At 40.1% G+C, this 17151-nt stretch overlaps 1 protein-coding gene across 2 annotated transcripts in view; it reads left to right on the forward strand.

Annotated features, from left to right (window-relative positions):
• map3k5 (mitogen-activated protein kinase kinase kinase 5) overlaps nt 1-17151 on the forward strand; it is a 77904-nt gene that overhangs the window by 43794 nt on the left and 16959 nt on the right. For both annotated transcript variants that reach the window (XM_061707424.1, XM_061707425.1), the window contains exons 9-17: nt 2802-2961; nt 4246-4399; nt 4480-4587; nt 5227-5279; nt 6861-6956; nt 10044-10125; nt 12073-12206; nt 15580-15707; nt 16015-16151. In XM_061707424.1, coding sequence (XP_061563408.1) covers nt 2802-2961; nt 4246-4399; nt 4480-4587; nt 5227-5279; nt 6861-6956; nt 10044-10125; nt 12073-12206; nt 15580-15707; nt 16015-16151 — 1052 coding nt within the window. The remainder of the gene's footprint in view (nt 1-2801; nt 2962-4245; nt 4400-4479; nt 4588-5226; nt 5280-6860; nt 6957-10043; nt 10126-12072; nt 12207-15579; nt 15708-16014; nt 16152-17151) is intronic.

A 17151-nucleotide genomic window follows, 5' to 3' on the forward strand; every position in this document is an offset into this window, starting at 1 on the left:
TCACTGCAGTTCAAGTCAGTCCAGTTCAATAATACTTTATTAATCCCTGAAGGGAAATTATGCCTAGATATATGTAGAAAGATGGTTGGACCAGCAATGTCTGAAGCTAAGTTCCATTCCTGGCAGCGAGGAAGTGAAAGTCCTTATTTACAGCACATGAGAACAAGGAGATGCTCAAAGGACCCACTGACATTTCCAGTTGTTACTTACGTTAAAGAACCAATGACTGGTCAGTTTTTGAGCTGGGTATCGATTCAAATGTCAAGAATCGATTCGATTCTGATTCTTAAGATTCAGAATCGATTATCACCATTTGATTCAATCCGATCCGATTCGATATTGATTTGGGTTAGTGTTGCCTGTATTATATGACTGTAAAATAACTATTGAAATAATAATTTCACAATAATTATTGTGAAATAACTAAGAAATAAATAACTCAAATAGGCATTTCAATATCCATTTAAAGTGCAAAAAAAGAAAGAAATTGCAACAGCTCAAGCAGTAAACAAGTTATTTTAGCTTGTCTGATTTATTCTGTCACCAGACACACAGCTTGCCATGAAGCACCCGGCATTTTTCAGGTATTTCATGACAAACCGTGTCCGATAACAGAGAAACCAAACAAGCTATAGTAAATATAGATAATATGAACTTCATTGAACTAATATAACATTTAGAAATTTAAGCTGAAATGTCCAGCATTTTCTCTAAAGAAAAGTTCATTTAGTTCAGGAGTTTTCAAAACTACTGGGACTACTGGGATTAAAGTTCACCAGGAAAAAATGTAATGATGAAAAAAAAATAAATAAATAAATTTTATCAAATAATTAAAAAATAAATAAATCGATCTTTAGACATACAAATCGATTTTTAGGAATAAATATGAGAATCGATTTAGAATCAGAAAATCGATTTTTTCAACACAGGCCTGATGTCTAACTTGGAACATAAAGTCTTTGTGCAACAAACCATAAGTTACCAAGAAGTTAAAGTTGGAGTCTGAGATGCCTGAAAATCAGCAAAAATGAGATGAATTTTAAGACTAAATGCTTGGCCTCTTCCTTCTAACCTCCATTAAAAGCCCTAAAGAATCATTCCGACTCCCACTACAACAACCCAGGCTATATTTGCGTACGTGATGTGCAGAAAGGCAGACTGCAGTCCGGGGATGAAACAGAACTTGCCTCATGTTTCCTCAGTGACCAGGCATCAAACCACCTCAACTGTATGTGAAAAGCTAAAAGAACAAAAGCTGCAGAATGGACCCAACAGAAATACAGACACAGTGACGTTACTCATCAGTCCCTCATGATGCTTCAGCTGGAACCAGCGCTACTGGGTGGTTGTTGTTTTTCAACCTCAAAGAGCTGAAGGATTTAAAAGACATTCAACTGACAAATCACGTTGCTTTGTCTGGTCATTGTGCCGACATTGTGTCTCTCATTCTGACTCACTAAATGTTGATGCTTTGTTCAACAGGTAGTTGCAGCGCCATAGAAAACAATGACTGTGTTTACATGCACTCAATAACCCTTTTAAAACCTGAATATTGGCAATAATCCGAATTTGCACGGCCATGTAAACACCAATAACCCCTTTGAATAACCCGAATTTGCTCATATTCCGGTTTTTAATAACCTGAATATGACCCCTGGGTTACTCCTTTTAAAACCCGAATATTCGGTCATTTAAACGCCAAACGGAATATCCCCATCAAACGGAACATGAATTTGTTTTGTGCGCATGCTCTGTTCACAAAGAATCCTGGTCTTTTGTGTCCAGGATGTTCTTATAAACACGGAGAAACAGAAGACCAGGAGGAGACTAATCACTTCATAAATGTAATGAAGGATATGAACATTTCTGCATTTGTAGACGGTAGAAAGTACCGAGATAGTGAGATTTACAAGAAGGTGAGCGAAAAGTTTCGCGAAGCAGCATTTGTTTTGAATTTGGATACAGGAAGAAGAAGCGGAAATTACGGGAATTGCGTCATCACGTTCTCTGTGCGTCGCTGGTTTGATCCAGATATCCCAAATGATTAATTACCATGTATACAGGGATAACCCTGTTTGCTCACGCATGTAAACGGAATATTCCGAATGTTTCAGTAACCGGAATATTAGCAATTTTGACTGCATGTAAACGTAGTCAATGAGACTGCGACACCAGCGACAGTGAACCATAACAGTTGACTCGAAGTTAGAAACCGAACAAAAGAAAACAATGAGAAGCTCTAAAACTACATACAGTACAGTCAGATTACCTTCTTTAAAGGGAGGACTGTACTTTCCACACACTAATTATAAAGCTGCCAGTGTCACTATTATAGTAAAGTCCATGCGTGCTCGCTAGCCAATGAGCTGTTTCCTGCTTTGTTTTATGATTTCTCTGACATTTGATAAATAGAGTTTGAGAGTGTGGGAAACAACCTAGGCAGTCCTGGGAACCAGCCTGCAGCTTCCAAAATTACCCCACCCACCCCCCACCCCCATCCCTCTTTACAACGCTCGCCACTGCACTTATTCACATGAGCATTACTGCTTCTCCAAACGCCTGGTTCCTGCAGCTGGCTGTTCAAAACACAGCTCGTCTCAGAAGGTCCCTTATAGATATAATCATGAATGCGCTTGGTCCAAGTCGTGTTGTATCATAGAGTACGGAAATATGATTAATCCTGTCTTACTACTGTCTAAATTCATCCTGGGCTTAACGTTTCTGCAGCACAAGAGGAAACGAAACCAGAGCATGTTCCTGTTGAGGACATTAAATCCTTTTTCTGTCCTTTCGTTTTCCAGGAGTTAAGCTGAGCAGCCTGCTGGGTAAAAAGGGCAGCCTGGACAAGCTGCAGAGCTACTGGGATGTGGGCTTCTTCCTGGGCGCCAGCATACTGGCCTCCGACAACACCAGGGTCACCCTGGCTTCAGAGAAACTCTTCAAGCTCAAAGCCCCCATCTGGTGAGAAGACGCTGACGCCGTCCTCCCATTATTACGCTGAACTACACGTTTTCTACTGCCTCTGTCACCAGCTGCGTCTGTGGGATTGTTGCTCTCAAGTGTGCTCTGCATTTCCTTGAAACCACAGCAGCCATCTGTGGCCGCTGTACGAGATCATTCATTTATTTTTTGTTTGCATTTCGCTGCACTTTGAATAGACCACACGACATGCTTCTCTACGATAGGAGATGGGATGAACTCATTGTTATGTGTTGAAAATAAAGTGGTCTGACCAAAGTGACCTGCAAGTTTGAATTTACTCATCAGTACAACTCCAGTAAAAGAAAACATTAACACAAGCTAAATATTCTAGTTAAAGGAGTCAAATCTGGCTGTCTGCATCATGTAACTGCAAACTTCAAGCAATATTTCATGAGGCTGCGTGAAACCGCCTGCAGCTCCTCTCTTGCAGGGCGTTCAACTGAGGGGTTTCCATCATTACCACAATGAAAAACGTGCAAATCATGTTGTGTTCACTATTTGTCTTTAAAAACGCTCATCACCGGGAATGCCAACCTGTTGCAAATTTCTGGCAACAGGTTGCAACTGCATTCTCCTCGATAACAGTACAGAATATTCTAATAAACCCACAAACACTTAACCCTATTTTAAATAATTTATCAACAATCAATGCTTCACTAAGTCAAAAACGAATTTTGCTTGCTGGCCTAACAGCAGCAACAAAGATAATATCAGTAAGATGGAAACCACTACACAAGCTTAACATCTCCCATTGGTTTCTGACCTTTCTTGAAATAATCTACCTGGAAATATCTACAGCCTGAATCCATAATGTAAAACAACAAAATATGTTATTTTGGTATATGGCAGCAGATCAAATTAAGGCCAAACTTGAAAGATGTACTTAAAATTGACATAGACTACCTTGTTGCAGCGATCCTTGTCCAGTTTTTGATATTATTATCTTTTGCCTTTGTTTTATTTTGTCCTTTGTTCTATTATCTTTGTAGTATCTGTTTTTCTGTTTTTCTTTATTATAAATTCTTTTCATCGAATGCTTAGGTCCAAGGGGTGGGTTTGGAAGGGGCTGAGAATATGTGTTATGCATTTTTAACATCATTGTGGATGCCATCGTTGATAATAAGAAAATCATGAAAAATAATTAAAAACATTTGATCACTGTAACTGTAAAATGCATCTGCAATTATGTCAAGACGTGTCGAAGCTCGTGTTTACTTCCATCCGACCGGTTTATTCTTTATCGTTTTGCACTTGTGGTTTCAGGTATCTGCGCTCAGTCGTGGACATCATCATGATCTACCAGCACTTTAAGAAGCCCAGCTCGGAGCCTCCGGCCCCCAAACAGGAGCTGGTCGACTTTTGGATGGACTTCCTGATGGAGGCCACCAAAAAAGACGTCTCCTCCGTCCGCTTTCCCGTAAGCGGCAGTTAAACTTGGAATCACGCAGCCGGGACTGGATTGGTGTCCAGTTAATGATACTTGCTTCTCCTCTCCAGGTGTTGATACTGGAGCCTACGAAAGTCTACCAGGCTTCGTATTTGTCCATCAACAAAGACGTGGACGACAACATTGTGTCTATCTGGCACGTGGCTCCTGATGACAAGGTACTGAAACGGCTCATTATTTACTGCAGATTAGGCCGAATCTTTGACCGTCTTTCTGAATGAGGAGAATTCAAACTTAATGAAATGTTTTGTGATAGATTTGCTGTGTTAATCTCGTATGGAGCTAGAACAGTCATAATTTGCAAATGCACACACCGTTTCACAAATGCACAGGACAAGTTTCACAAATGCACAGAACAATTCACACGTGCGTAGGACAAGATATACAAATGTATTTTTGATGCACACACAAATATAACCTGATTTAAAAAGGTTTTTTTGTCTGTGAGTTGCGCTGGATTTGCGTGTGACTTTTGAGACTCCCCTGACGTGACTCGATCCACAAATACGTTTTTTTTAACACAGAAGGATCCGCAACCAATCAGATGTCTCCCTTTGTTTCAGCCAATCATAAGAGCGCTTGTCCTGTGCATTTGTGAAACGGTGTGTGCATTTGTGAAACTTGTCCTGTGCATTTGTGAAACGGTGTGTGCATTTGTGAATTATGAGACTGTTCTAGCTCCATAATCTCGTAGCAGTAACTGTAGCAAGGACACTGATGCTACATTATTGAATGACTAAACATGAAATTCATTCATCAGCAACCTGGGATGATGTTTGCTTTGATCTGTCCTGCAGAACAAGGGGATGCATGAGTGGAACTTCACCGCCACGTCGGTTCGAGGGGTCAGGTCCGTGGTGTTGTCTCTCACACTTTGTACGATGCCACGTGTCACTACGCCAGCTCTCGTTTTAGCCTCTGATTGATGTGGCTGCTGCATTGAGGGATCAGACTCAGGGACGTGTTTGTGGGAAACGAAAGAGAGTCCCAGTTAACCAGCTAACCAGCTAACCCTAACCCGGGTCAAAGGCCCGTCAGGTCACTACTTTGCTGTTTGATCACTAGTGCCTGCATAGATGTTGAGCTAATGAACGAATTCTACAGATAATTCAGCCCGAGTTCAGTTCAAATTAAAATGTTAAGGCATTATTTGTTCTTTGTAAAGTTTTATATTTCAAAGCATTGTCGTAGTGCTAAATGCACCACTTTCTGGAGGATTGCTTAAATGCACGTCTTCAGGTCCTCCGGCAAGGTGAAAGCTGCCGTCTGCCTGTTTATTAGCAGCTTTATTACCTAGCAAAGCTGGATATTGGGAAGAGTTGAGCCCTAGACATCAGAAGAGACAACTAACTTTGCTTAAATTCTCTTCTAATATGGGTTTATTGTGAGAGGTTCCTGCTCTGTCAGACACCAGACTCCTGGGAGTCTGAGCCTTCAAAATGTCAAACCAACCTTTTTATTATTTTTTTTCCTGTTTGTGTGAATCTAGAGACTTTGCTCTACATCATGGTATTCATAAAGGATAACAATCTTCATTTGGATTTTAATTTACATTCTTCTGATATATTAATCTAAGACGTATTGTCACACTGATGAGATTTCAAGGCCAGTTACAATAATGGACAGAAATGTACAATAATGAGCCAAAGGAAATACACGGACCTGCTCTTAACTCTTATGCAATAAGATCAAACATGTTTTTTCGTGCGGCTCTCGCCGGTTTTAAAATATATAAGCCGTAATGCTATCACTTCTCCTCTCCAGATTGTATCAAAAACTCTTCCAGTTCACAATAGTCCATTTTCACGATGTCTTGCTCTGCGTCTGTTTTTCCACGGCCCTCAAAGGAATTCAGTGTCGGATCAGGGAGAAGTGGAGCGTCGTGCTGGCATGTTGCTAGGGAACCGCTCATTCTCTGTGCCCACTCAGCCTGCAGACAGTCAGCAGAACACAATAGCAGCCCTGCGAGCTGCAACGCCACACATACAGGCGCACCGTTGTCCGGCTCAGCAGTTCTGGCCTCGGCACGCACACACACAGACTCGTGATCATCTCGCCGGAAAAACGTATCGGTTTATCTTCTGTGCCTGAAGTTCAGGGTTGTTTATGGGAGAAAACTGGAAAATAACTTTTTTTTTTTTTCAGGTGAAGATTTTGTCTTTTAAAAGAATTTAAAACCTTGTGCAAAGTCATAACACTAGACTATAGAACATACTTCCAACTTAATATAGAGCTCCAGATGCAGATGTGTTCCCAGCTGTAATGATGTACCTTGCTCATGTTTAGTTGGACGTGCACTCCAGGAAGGATGTTAGTTGTAGTCACACATCCACTAAAAGGCTTCATTCATTGTGAGTCATATCTGTCATCATGTGTTAACTGTGGACTGTTTTGTTTGTTTGGTTTTCTTTTTCTTTTTTCTTCTTCCCAGCATCTCCAAGTTTGACGAGCGCAGTGCCTTTCTCTACGTCCTCCACAATGCAGAGGACTTCCAGATCTATTTCTGCACCGAGATGCACTGTAAAAGGTCGGTCTGCCGCTTCTGTCTTGTTTGGCTTCATTATAATCATCGCTGCAGCCTGTTGATATAATCAATTCTGGTTTAATTTGATTACAGTTGCCTGACGGTCCTCTCCTACTACTTACAAACCAACGGTTTCAGATTTATGATTCATCAATCTAAAGCTATTAGGTTTGAAATACGAGGACGGATTTATTAGTCATGGGACTACATGTGAAAAAGAGGATTTAAATGTATGCTAGTCATATATTTTAAGAATAAAACAAGATATTAAGAACGATCCTGTGACAATGACACAGGTAGGAAGAATCATCTGGAGGAGCTACACGTAAACATTTGATTCATTCCCACAGGTCCTCGCCGTTATCCTTTACGTACTTACACTGTACAAGAGCTTAGTCAAGTTTAGTTTAGACAGATTAAAATGAACAAGTTCACATTATGAATTAAAATATTTACACTTATTTTTCCCCAAAACAAGCTGGATGGTTCATTTTGAGCTGCAGAGCCATTGCTCATCCATGTTTGTTATATCTGTAATAAATAAGGGTTTTCTTATTCAAATCACAGTAGGCCTACGCTACTTTTAAAAGTCGAGGCAAACAGGGCTTCTGTTGGTGAAGTTGCTGAGTTCAGTGTCTGCCCACTTTGGCTGACGAAAGACGCAAACTGAAGTTCATCGTTTCCGCAGTTTTTATTGTAAACCAGCATCCGGAGAAAAAACAAAAAGCAAATGTAATGTCTGATGACAATCAAAATCAACTTTTATATAGATCCTGTAATAGATCCAAGCACGTTGTAATGCACAAACTGCCCCCCCCCTCACTCAGACACGCCATGTTGAGTTCAGATGCTGTACCATGAAACGTGGCTCTGAAGAGCAGAGCCGTGCAACGCTCAGCGGATCAGAGGAGTTAAAAGGCAGAGGTGTCAAGTAACAAAGTACAAATACTTCGTTACCTTACTTAAGTAGAAATTTTGGTTATCTATACTTCACTGGAGTAATTATTTTTCAGACAACTTTTTACTTTTACGTCTTACATTTTCACGCAATTATCTGTACTTTTTACTCCTTACATTTTAAAAACAGCCTTGTTACTCTATTTACTTTCGGCCTTTAATAACAAAACTATCCAGTTAAATTGCTCCATCCGGATAGAGTGAATTTGGTTGTGGTTGTTTCAGATGTTCTTGTCCAGTTTTGTTCTTACATCCGTTCCCTCAGATTCCTGCAACTAAACTTGGATGTACATTCCAATAAAGGTTAGGATAAATGATAACATGCCTCTGAAGTTTGACTTTTTACACCATTACAATACTTATAGGAAACTAGTCATCATATCTTCTGCTCTCTGAAACACATGTTAATGCTCAATAGTACACATATATGGTTCTTTAATATATTTGCATTATACTAAGATGCATTCATTTCAATGACTTTTGTCCTTAATGGCTTTTTCCCCCTTACATTACTTTTACTTTTATACTTTAAGTAGTTTTGAAACCAGTGCTTTTATACTTTTACTTGAGTAAAAAACTTGAGTTGATACTTCAACTTCTACAGGAGTATTTTTAAACTCTAGTATCTATACTTCTACCTGAGTAATGAATATGAATACTTTTGACACCTCTGTTAAAAGGTGACAACCAGCAACGACAAGACAGATGTGCTGCGTTCACAGCTGCTCTGTTCAATGTCGCTGCATAAAGTAACACAAAGAGTACCACAGTATTTTTATTTTTTTGTCAAATCCTCTTGAGTTTTTTATTTATTTTTATTTAACATATCTTAAAAAAGCGACTGTGTCGAGTGAACCACTCCTGCAGTACTCCCAGTTCTCTTGTCAGCGCTGTGCTCCGGTGGGACATTTCTCGCGTTCCCATCATTAGTGCAGCTTGTTTCATTTTAGCACCATCATGTTCCTCGCCAGCTCTTTGAAGCCGTGCGTTCAGACTGGAGGCTCTCACAGCTGAGGCCTCCAGCACCATTATCTGAGGTGTGAGAGCCGCTGAGTCATGCCTGCTGTTGCTCCCATGAGGTTCCGTCAGGAGCGACAGCGGGAAGAGAGGGGTAAAAAACACAGGAAATTGAAGGAAGGAAGGAGCATAAACACTGCTAGAAAGAGCATAATACCAAGAATGTGTTTGTGCATGTATGATCGGCACGTGTGCACAAAAAGACACATTAATGAACACCTGCAGGAATGGTGTGGCAGAGTGACAAAGCCATGTGCTACTTCACAGCTTGTCTGCAGAGTGTATGATTAAAGTCAGTGTGTGTATGTGTGGGAGGTGTTGCATACCGTAACCCCTTCAGGGGAAGATCAGCAGCTCAACAACACCTCGTAATGCTAATATGTAGAAACAGATCTCCAACATTTGCGACCTTTTTATGGTAATTTTGTTTTTGTTTTTTATTTTCTGCATCAGTTTGTGTTCTGGGATTTGTTGCAAAAGTCAGAATGAACATATAGTGGGTACGGAAAGTATTCAGACCCCTTTAAATGTGTTCCTCTTCTTTTCATTGCAGTGTGTGTTTGAGAATATTTCCCATTAATGTATGTTCAGCTCCCCATCTGGACAGAAATGTAGAAATGTTTGCAATTTTATTAAAAAAGAAAACCTGAAATATGACATGGTCATAAGTATTCAGACCCTTTGCTCAGTATTGAGTAGAAGCAGCCGTTTGAGTACCGTCCTCTCCAGTTCTGTCGGGTTGCATAGTGAACGTTGGTGGACAGTCATTTTCAAATCTCTCCAGAGATGCTCAGTTAGGTTTAGGTAGAGGTCCAGCCCTTTATCTCCTCAGTTTTCACCTGTAGTTCTCCAGGACATCAAGGCTTCCCTAAACTACCTGAGAATAATAGTCCAGCATGTCCATTACGGCCCGGGTCGACATCAGGACCTTCCCCCAGTCGGACATGCCTAAACGCCTCCCCAGAGGGGCATCCAGGAGGAATCCTAGATGCCCTGAGGAGGAAACAGCTGCTATTCTCAGCCATTTACAGTCAAATTTAAATGAGATTTTTAATTGTAATTGAACTGCCCTCAAGAAAGCATTAACCCGTGCTGTGCATTGCATTTCTCTGGCAGGTTCTGTGATCTGGTCAACAGTATAACGGAGGAGGCGTGGAAAGGGCCGGAGGAGGGAGACTGTGACACCGACGGCTTAGAGGTGAGGCCATTCAAGACCATTCTTTTTTTCTTTTTTTTTTTAAATTCCTTTTATAGTTAGGATGACATATATCACCTTTATTCTGTAAGAATCCACTAATTTAATACCAAATAACAGCAGCAGATCAAAAGTAAACATTTTTCGCTGGGTTTTTCTGAAAGAATAATGATCCATTTTGAGTTTTATTGTTTTTTGTGTTGTTTTTTTTTAATGCGGTGACACCGAGTTTGTGGGTCTATATTTTTCAGTTACATCCTGTTGTTTCCAAAGTAGGTTTTGCCTGATTTTAAAATGTCACAGGAAGTGTGATGGTGGCATTTCCTTCAAAAGGATGTTAAAGAAGAAAAAAATAACACTGAAACCGCATTTCAACCGATATCTCGTTATTGCTGACAGTTGACTGACTGTTCATGCAGAACTTGGAACTTAATTTCAAAACAGTGGCAGCGTTTTACTTGTTTAATTCAATTTTATTTCAAGCTTTTTTTGAAATTAGTTAGACATTTAATAAAAAGTGAACTGAAACTCAGCTGTTTTAGTTTGGATAAAGTTTTGTTAATTTGCTTTGGATGCTTTTTGACCGTACAGAGTACTGTACTGACGTTGTAATCACCTGGCTTCAGCGGAGCTGAGGGAAAATAAAAGCTTGATGCACCTTTTCTGACTCGACATGGCACAGATCAAATTTCGAACAGGTTCCTGTTTTCGGGGATATCGGTATATTTGCGGCTCAATTAAGGAATAACAGAATAACCAGACTCTTACTCTATATAATATTTTTCAGAAAGTTCATTGAACTTCTTTCATTGTGATTTGAAAGTGATAGAGGAATCAGTGTAACAGGCTTGAGATAAGTAGAAAGAGTATCTTCAGTATCTTCAGTCTCTGGGTGGCCGTCTTGCACCTCTTTGTCCCTGGGCTCCACAAAAACATGTAAACAGCGGGTTGCAGGCTTTGTTGCACGACTCTTCACGTGGATAGCTACGTGATTCAGCAGCTCCAGGCTCCAGTCGTGTGAGACAGTTCTGCCCTTGGGGCTGGAAGCCTGTGAAAGCCCAGTGAAGCAGTCAGACGAGTGGCAGGACTCCTGGACTCCACGTGACATCAGAAGTCACTGCAGAGTAGGGATGGGCGGTATGGACAAAAAAATGTATCACGATAATTTCTGGCATTTATCCCAATAACGATAAAAATGACGATAAAAAAAAATAATTTCAACTCCATCTTTTTAACTATAAATCTATCACCACATTCAGTCTTTGGAGCCCCCAAATCACTGCTCTAAAAGAATACTAAATGCTACTAAATTACACCAATTAAATTGAATTAATAAAAACCAATTGAATTAGTACACTTGTACTGCAAAACTGTAATGACTCAAATGAAACAAGTTTGAAATGTAAGAACAGATTCAACATTTATTCAAACTGTATGGCTTAAACAGTGGGATAACAGTGCAAACAGCAAAAGTACCATTGTCCTTCAAGTTTTCTTAGCTTATAAAATCACAAAGTAGAAAAATATACAACCTGATAAATAAAGAAACAGGACAAATAAATAAAAGTTTAACGACGAGCTCCTCGCTCTCAGATCCGCCTTCCGCCATGTTTGTTAAGCCTGATTTATGGCTGTGTAAATCAGCCTCACACAAAAACGTCATCAACGGGAATTTATTGTTTTTAAAAAGTGCTGCAGATCACCGTTGTACATATATGCCAATTAATTAATTAATTTTGTTTTATGAAATGAATGGACACCTGACCGGGAACGCGACATTCCTGGGCGATGACTCCTGGTTATTTCTATTGTTGTCAGATTATTGCAGCCAGACACACGGACGGCGCCGTAACAGTTAATCTATCTTCAAATGTTAGTTTTTCTGGCACCTTATCCTAGTGAGTGCTGCACATCAATTTGAGGTCTGTGCGGTTTGTTTTGCGTCCGCAGTACGACTATGAGTACGATGAGCATGGAGAGAGGGTGATTCTGGGGAAAGGCACGTTCGGAGTGGTGTACGCAGGACGAGACCTCAGCAACCAGGTCCGACTGGCCATCAAAGAAATACCAGAGAGAGACAGCAGGTCAGTGGAAGGGCCTTGTCTATCGTTTGTTACTCTGCAGTGATCAAAAAACTGATGATGAAACCTAATATTCACCTTGACCTTTTCTCTTGCGCCGATATCAGACCAGAACCTCATATTTTTTGTCATGAATTTTCCAATAATCTAACTGGCAGGAAGATGTTATTTGCTCAGTTTATTCTTGCTTGGATGGGGCTGAATCTTGAATTGAACCCTCCGCTGGGACATATTTGACATTTTCAGCAGGTCTTCTTCTTTTTATTCACACTGAATTACAAACTGAATTTTAGCAAGTATCTGAGCTGTTGATGCTAGATATTGTGCTACATTTAAAAAAAAATAAAATAATACATTTCTTTTCCCCAATTGAGAGTGCAAAACACAGATTAGCAGTGCTCCTGGTGTCTCCCGACTCCCAGTAATCTGGTATTCCCTTGAGTGACTGTTTATTGGCGAGCTGCGGAGGCAAACCTCCTTCCCCTCCACCATTTGTTCCCATCACTGTCTCGGCTCCGAAACGCTTGTCTCCTCGTGGTTCCACCTACTCATCTCAGGCTGCGAGACTCTCTCCCAGACGAGATGATTTCACTGCCACACTGTTCCACTAATCACATCAGAGAGTCAGCGGGGCGCTCGCAGGGAAAGAATGTGAAGAATTCTGTGTAAATAATTTATAGGTGGTCTGAAATCTCAAGACGGAGGGAGGGTGCGATTTGCACAGGGAAATGAATGTGAGGACAAATGGCTGGCAGGCTTTTTCTTTTTTTCACATTTTAGCTGTTTTTCAGCTCAATAATCAGAAGTTCTGATTCTACTTCTTCATTTTTGTGCCTCTTTTCTTGTCACACATGATGACATTACATCTCCTTTACATCACCTGCTCGACTACACGTCGTGCAGCTTGCCCTCATCAGTTGCTACTAGGTCATCGGCTTCAGAACTGTGATGCTGGCTAAAATAGCTCCATTTGATAATTAGGTGGACTTTAATGCAAAACTGGCACAAGTTTGAGTAGTTTAAACTTATAGCTGTTAATATTTTCTGATTTGCTTATCCTTTTATCAAAGGGAACCCGCTACCTTTTTGTGTTGTGGACTTTTAATTGGGTAGTTTGAGACATTCAGGGACATCTGGGACATTACAGCATCTCCAAAGTCAGCCTTTATTTTTTTCAATTCAGTTTATTTTAATTTGTGTACATTTTGGATTGGATGTTCATGCAATGCTGCTTTGATTTTAGGTTAATGCTGTTTTACTTAGTAATTAAATGTAATTCTGAAGTTGAATACAATACCGTAAGTGCAACAAGTTCTTTTTTGTTGTTGTTTTTTTACTTTAAAGGACTTGCACTTAAATATGCAGAGACGTTAGCTGCTTCATCTTCAATAACCAATTAAGTTATGATTAAAATTAAAAACATAAGCAGTTTGTATGTGAAGAGATGATGGCTACAGTTGAAACCAGAAGTTTACATACACTGTGCAAAAAGACATGTAACATTTTTTGTCTCATCGTCTGAAGTTAAATCAGACTAAACCTGTCCTGTTTCAGGTCAGTCAGGATTACTAAAACAATACTGAGAGAAATAGAGAGTTTCTCAGAGAATTTTATATTACTTTATTTTGAGGTCAAAATGTCTTTTAAATAACGTGGGGAAGCCCAGATGATGATGTCATGGGTTTGAAGCTTACTGACGACATGAGGTAATTGAAGGCAAACATTGGGATGTATTTTAAGGCTTCCCCTCAAACATTCTGCTACCTTGTTTGAAAATCAAAAGGAGTCAGCCAAAAAATCAGAGAGAGAATTGTGGAGCTTCACAAGTCTGGTTCATCCTTGGGTGCAATTTCCAGATGTTTGAAGGTGCCACGTTCATCTGTTCAAACAATTATACACACGTATAAACATCATGGGAATGTTCAGCCATCACACCATTCAGGAAGGAGACGGGCTCTGTGTCCCAGAGGTGAATGTGTTTTGGTCTGAAATGTGTGAATCAACCCCAGAACAAAAGCTAAAGACCTTGTGAAGATGTTTGATGAAGCTGGTAAGAAAGAGTCATTATCCACATTGAAACGAGTCCTGCACTGACATGAGCTAAGAGGCCACTCAGCGGGAAAGAAGCCATTACTCCTTAAAAAACACAAAAAAGCCAAATTAAAGTTTGCAAAAAGACACCAAGACAAAGGCCCTAACTTCTGGAGACATGGAGACATGTCCTGTGGTCTGATGAAACTACAATGGAGGTGTTTGGCCATAATGACCAACGTTACATTTGGAGGAAATAGGGGGAAGCTTGTAGACCTGAGAACACCAGACCAACTGTGAAGCATCATGTTGTGGGGCTGTTTTGCTCCAGCAGGAACTGGAACTCTTCATAAAATAGACGGCATCATGGAGAAAGAACTTTACTTGGAAATATTAAGGCGACATCTCAAGACATCACCCAGGAAGCTAGAACGTGGGCACAAATGGGTCTTCCAGATGGACAATGACCCTAAACATACTGCCAACATAGTTAAAAAGTGGCTTTAGGACAACAGAGTTAATGTCTTGGAGTGGCCATCACAAAGCCCTGATCTGAATCCCATCCAAAATGTGTGGGCAGATCTGAAAAGGCATGTGCGAGCAAGGCGACTGACAAACCTGACTCAGTTACAGGTCTGTCAGGAGGAACGGGACAGAATTAGCAGACTACCGTCAGAAGCAAATGTTTGACCCAAGTCATGCAGTTCAAAGGGAATGCTACTAAATACTAAGGAAATGTATGTAAACTTTTGACCTGGAAGAAAGTAATATAAAATGCTCCAAGGAACTCTTTCTCTCTCATTAGTGTGGAATTTAGCAAAGTGAAATAACTGTGGTAATCCTGACCGGCCTGAAACAGCAGAGGTTCACTCTGATTTAACTTCAGTGAGAGAAAAATTGTTGTCTTTTTGCACAGTGTAAACTTCTGGTTTCAACTGTAGCTATCATCTCAAGTTTCTTTGTTTTTTTTATCTTAACTAACTTCTCTGTGTATTTAAGTGTAAGTCATTTTAAAGTAAAAAAAAACACAACATAAAAGAACTTGTTGCACTTTACAGAGGTATTGTATTCAACTTCAGAATTACATTTAATTACCATGTAAAACAGCATTAACCTAAAATCAAAGCAGCATTGCATGAACATTCAATCCAAAATGTACAAAAATTTAAATAAACTGAAGAAATTAATGCTATCTTTTGAAGGTTTAGTCCTCAGTGGTTAATCTCTGTTACCACTTTAAAACCCATCACTGGTGTTTTTCCAGCTTCATCTAGATACAGTATCTAACAACTTTCACATCTGGTCTTGTTTTTAAGCAAGTATGTGTGTAATTTTTTGAACACAGGTACTCTCAGCCGCTCCACGAGGAGATCGCTCTCCACAAGCATCTAAAGCACAAGAACATCGTCCAGTACCTGGGCTCCATCAGCGAAAACGGCTTCATAAAGATCTTCATGGAGCAGGTGCCTGGAGGTGAGACATCGTTTAACGCTCAATATGATTGTAAATGTCTTCAATTCACTGCCGAATCAAGCACTATTGTTGTAGCTAAATTGAAATAGTTTTAATAGTATTTAGGTTTTTAACAATTGATAGTTTTTTTGGATCCCAGAAGGAAAAATCCAGAAGGAAAAATCCACTCTCTGCAGAAGAGCAGCCTGCCTCGTTCCCTCTTCACACTGACTGACTCTGATTCTGCAAACTCATCAGTCCCCTGATGCTCGGCTCGGGTCAAAGCAGGTGAAATAACTGTTGTTGTTCTTTGTCCTGTTGTGTCCAGGGAGTCTGTCTGCGCTGCTGAGGTCCAAGTGGGGACCTCTGAAAAACAACGAGTCCACCATCGGCTTCTACACGCGGCAGATCCTGGAGGGGCTGAAATACCTGCACGACAACCAGATAGCACACAGAGACATCAAGGTGACTGACTGAACACAGGCGGCTGTCGGATCGATAAAATAACAAGAGGAATGACTAACTGAGTTCAATCCATCTCTGGAGCTATGTGTCATTGCATGCTACAAAATGTTTGCATTTAATCAAAGTGCAAAGACGATGAAAGGTTTGATCTTCACACTGACACTTTAATGAAGAGATGTGTCATTATCGTTGGGCGTGAGAGGTGCAGTGACTGATCCCACATGGAAGATACTTAACTGCTGACATAACCTTAAGCTTTGTCAACAGGGAAAGTAAGATTAACTTACTGGCAGTGTGTAAAAGCGTGTGAGGTTCTCTGCAGAAACATATGAGGGAAAAAGCCCTGATATTCATCCATGGGGGACTTGTTCAACCAATTATGCATTTTTACAACTGATAGGTTGGATTAAAGTTGTTTTTCCTGAAATTAGAACAAATATTTCAGGTGAATGGTGTGAAATATTTAACTAATATGACGATGAAACTTCTTCCATTAATTTCTTGCAACAAGGTTATTTTATGTGTGTACGTTCTGACGGGTTATGAATTTTCATGTTTGTCATCTAATTAGATTCAGTGTAGATGTAGGTGTTCTCATAGGGTTTGTGCAAAACCAGGATAAATTTGCATCAAACATAAAATCTGTAAAATGAATATGTGGAGCGTTATGAGTCTCTACGGCGACCCCTGAGGGGAAAAAACAAAAGAAGAGGTTTAAATTTAGTTCAAGCAGCAAAATGCCTAGAAGCAGAGGACTCTTAAATGTATTTATTTTTTCTATTTATTAATGTTTTATGTTTAAATTACAGGTGCGTCCAAGAGCCAGCAGTTCAAACAGCCGAGATGGCTGCGGAATTAATAATGGCACCTTTATAACATGGATCAAAAATGTTTTGCTCAACTGCACGCGATTTTGGATGTTTTTTGTTGATAAGCGTCTGGTTTCCCTTTTGTCAATATTACTATCTCTGATTGTTTTATACCTACCCAGAGGCGCTTT

Source organism: Cololabis saira, chromosome 18 (genome assembly GCF_033807715.1).
Source record: "Cololabis saira isolate AMF1-May2022 chromosome 18, fColSai1.1, whole genome shotgun sequence".
Taxonomy (NCBI): Eukaryota; Metazoa; Chordata; class Actinopteri; order Beloniformes; family Belonidae; genus Cololabis; species Cololabis saira.